At 39.3% G+C, this 1,686-nt stretch overlaps 1 protein-coding gene across 1 annotated transcript; it reads right to left on the bottom strand.

The window, feature by feature from the left end:
• Positions 1–354: 354 nt before the first annotated feature.
• On the bottom strand, positions 355–1,347 carry LOC141665230 (uncharacterized). The gene is made up of 3 exons (XM_074471207.1): positions 1,276–1,347; positions 931–1,003; positions 355–791 (listed from the first exon to the last, which is right to left on the bottom strand). Exons 1-3 carry the CDS (start codon positions 1,345–1,347, stop codon positions 355–357), a joined length of 582 nt encoding a protein of 193 aa, XP_074327308.1.
• Between the last annotated feature and the right edge of the window lie 339 nt (positions 1,348–1,686).

Genomic DNA, 1,686 nt, shown 5'->3' with positions numbered 1-1,686 from the left:
TCCATGAAAATTATGGCGTTATCTATTATTAACCTGCCTGGGAAAAATGCACTATGATTTTCAGTGACCAGATTTGGAAGGTACTTCTTTAGTCTCGTAACCATCGTTTTTGTCACAAGTTTATACAAAACATTGCATAGGCTTATGGGCGTGAAATGAGAGACTTGTTTTGGGTTCTTTACTTTTGGAATCAGAATTATATTTATATTGTTCACCAGACTCGGAGATAACTTTCCGTGTAAAATATTCTGAACAAATTTAGTGATATCCTTAACAATTACGCCAAAATCTCTCATAAAAAATTGCATGCATACCGTCAGGCCCCGGTGCTTTGCAGGGTGTTATTGCTCTGACCTATAATTCTTTCAATATCTTTTCAACATCTTCCACCTTTTTCCCTAAATCATCCCGTGTGTCCCTGCTCCAAAAAATTAGTTCTCCTGCAACAGCCTTTAACTTATTTGTGAGCCGAAATCCTTCTGATCTTTCCCATGTACTTTTAACAACCGCTTCACAAGATTCATCCAATAACCAACTGGACTCAAATTTGAAACCTTTTTTACCTTTATATCTCCTTCGTTGCTGGTGCATCTGTTCTCTTCTGACAATGATTTGAGCATGATCTGATTTGATACGAATTAGGTGTTCTACGGTAGCATGAGGATGGTTTGTGATCCAATCTGTAGTGGCCAAAAAACGGTCAAGGCGTTCTTTTATTCTGCTTGCAGGAGTTTTTCCTCTCTCCCAGGTCCGCCAATTACCCTTATTACCAAGATCCCGTAAGCCACAATCTTGTACACAATTTTAAAAATCAGTAATGGACCTTCTTCCGTTTTCTGCCCCTCCCTCATTCATCCCCTCCAATCATAACAGGAATGTCACTAACTTCGCAAAATCTTCTTAGAAGTTCCCATGTGAGATGTTTAGAACCCGAATCCGGCCATCCAGGTGCCTCTCCCTTCTCGCGAAATATCCCCACAAATATGGTTATTAGAGAAAGAGACTAGAGTAAAATCAATAGTGTTGTCTTTTTAATATAAACATAAACCACCTGATCTACCTCTACTACTTACTCCAAAAGAATTTGAAAATCCTAGTTTTTTACTTGAACCTTCACCATCTACTCTGCTAATCATTGATTCTGACACAAAAATCATATCCGGAGCCAACGACGCACTCCATCTCCAAAGTGCACGAATTGGTCGGGTTTGGCAAGTCCCCGGCAGTTCCAGCACAAGTAACTCATGGTGCTTGGCGGGGTTGGTTGTGACCAACCTCCGCCTGAATAGTAGGAATTATGCCTGGCAATACTAGCTTACTTTTCTTCCACTCAGCATCTTCTCCCATTTCTACGTCCAAATCTTCCTCATCAACAGTACATTTATTTGTCAAATGCAGAACATTTACTTCCTTTTTACTACAATCTGCTTGGCTGTTAGTTTTCTCCTTTCTCTTCCAAATATGCTTTTTTATTGTGGATTCGTCTTTTGTTTTCTATGGACTTTTTATTGTAGCATCCAGTTCCAAGTTAGCTTCAATTTTATCCGTACTCTTTGTAACCTCCAGACCTGCATAAGGAACAGCTGAAACCACGTTTTCACTATTTTTGGTATATTCGCAGACCATTGCCTTGCTTTTTTCTATTTCATCTGGACCCTCTTTACACACATAGATTTCAAATTATCA

The sequence above is a fragment of the Apium graveolens genome, chromosome 6 (genome assembly GCF_009905375.1).
Source record: "Apium graveolens cultivar Ventura chromosome 6, ASM990537v1, whole genome shotgun sequence".
Classification (NCBI taxonomy): Eukaryota; Viridiplantae; Streptophyta; class Magnoliopsida; order Apiales; family Apiaceae; genus Apium; species Apium graveolens.
This window is presented reverse-complemented; position numbering and strand designations above follow the sequence as displayed.

Excerpts from the sequence above, each read along its gene's own strand:
- LOC141665230 (XM_074471207.1), bottom strand. The coding sequence starts at position 1,347 with ATGGGAGAAGATGCTGAGTGGAAGAAAAGTAAGCTAGTATTGCCAGGC. Across the intron at positions 1,004-1,275 it reads TTCCTACTATTCAGGCGGAG|TCTCTTTCTCTAATAACCAT; the intron begins GTTGGTCACAAC and ends ATTTTACTCTAG. Across the intron at positions 792-930 it reads ACCTGGATGGCCGGATTCGG|ATTGTGGCTTACGGGATCTT; the intron begins GTTCTAAACATC and ends ATTGTGTACAAG.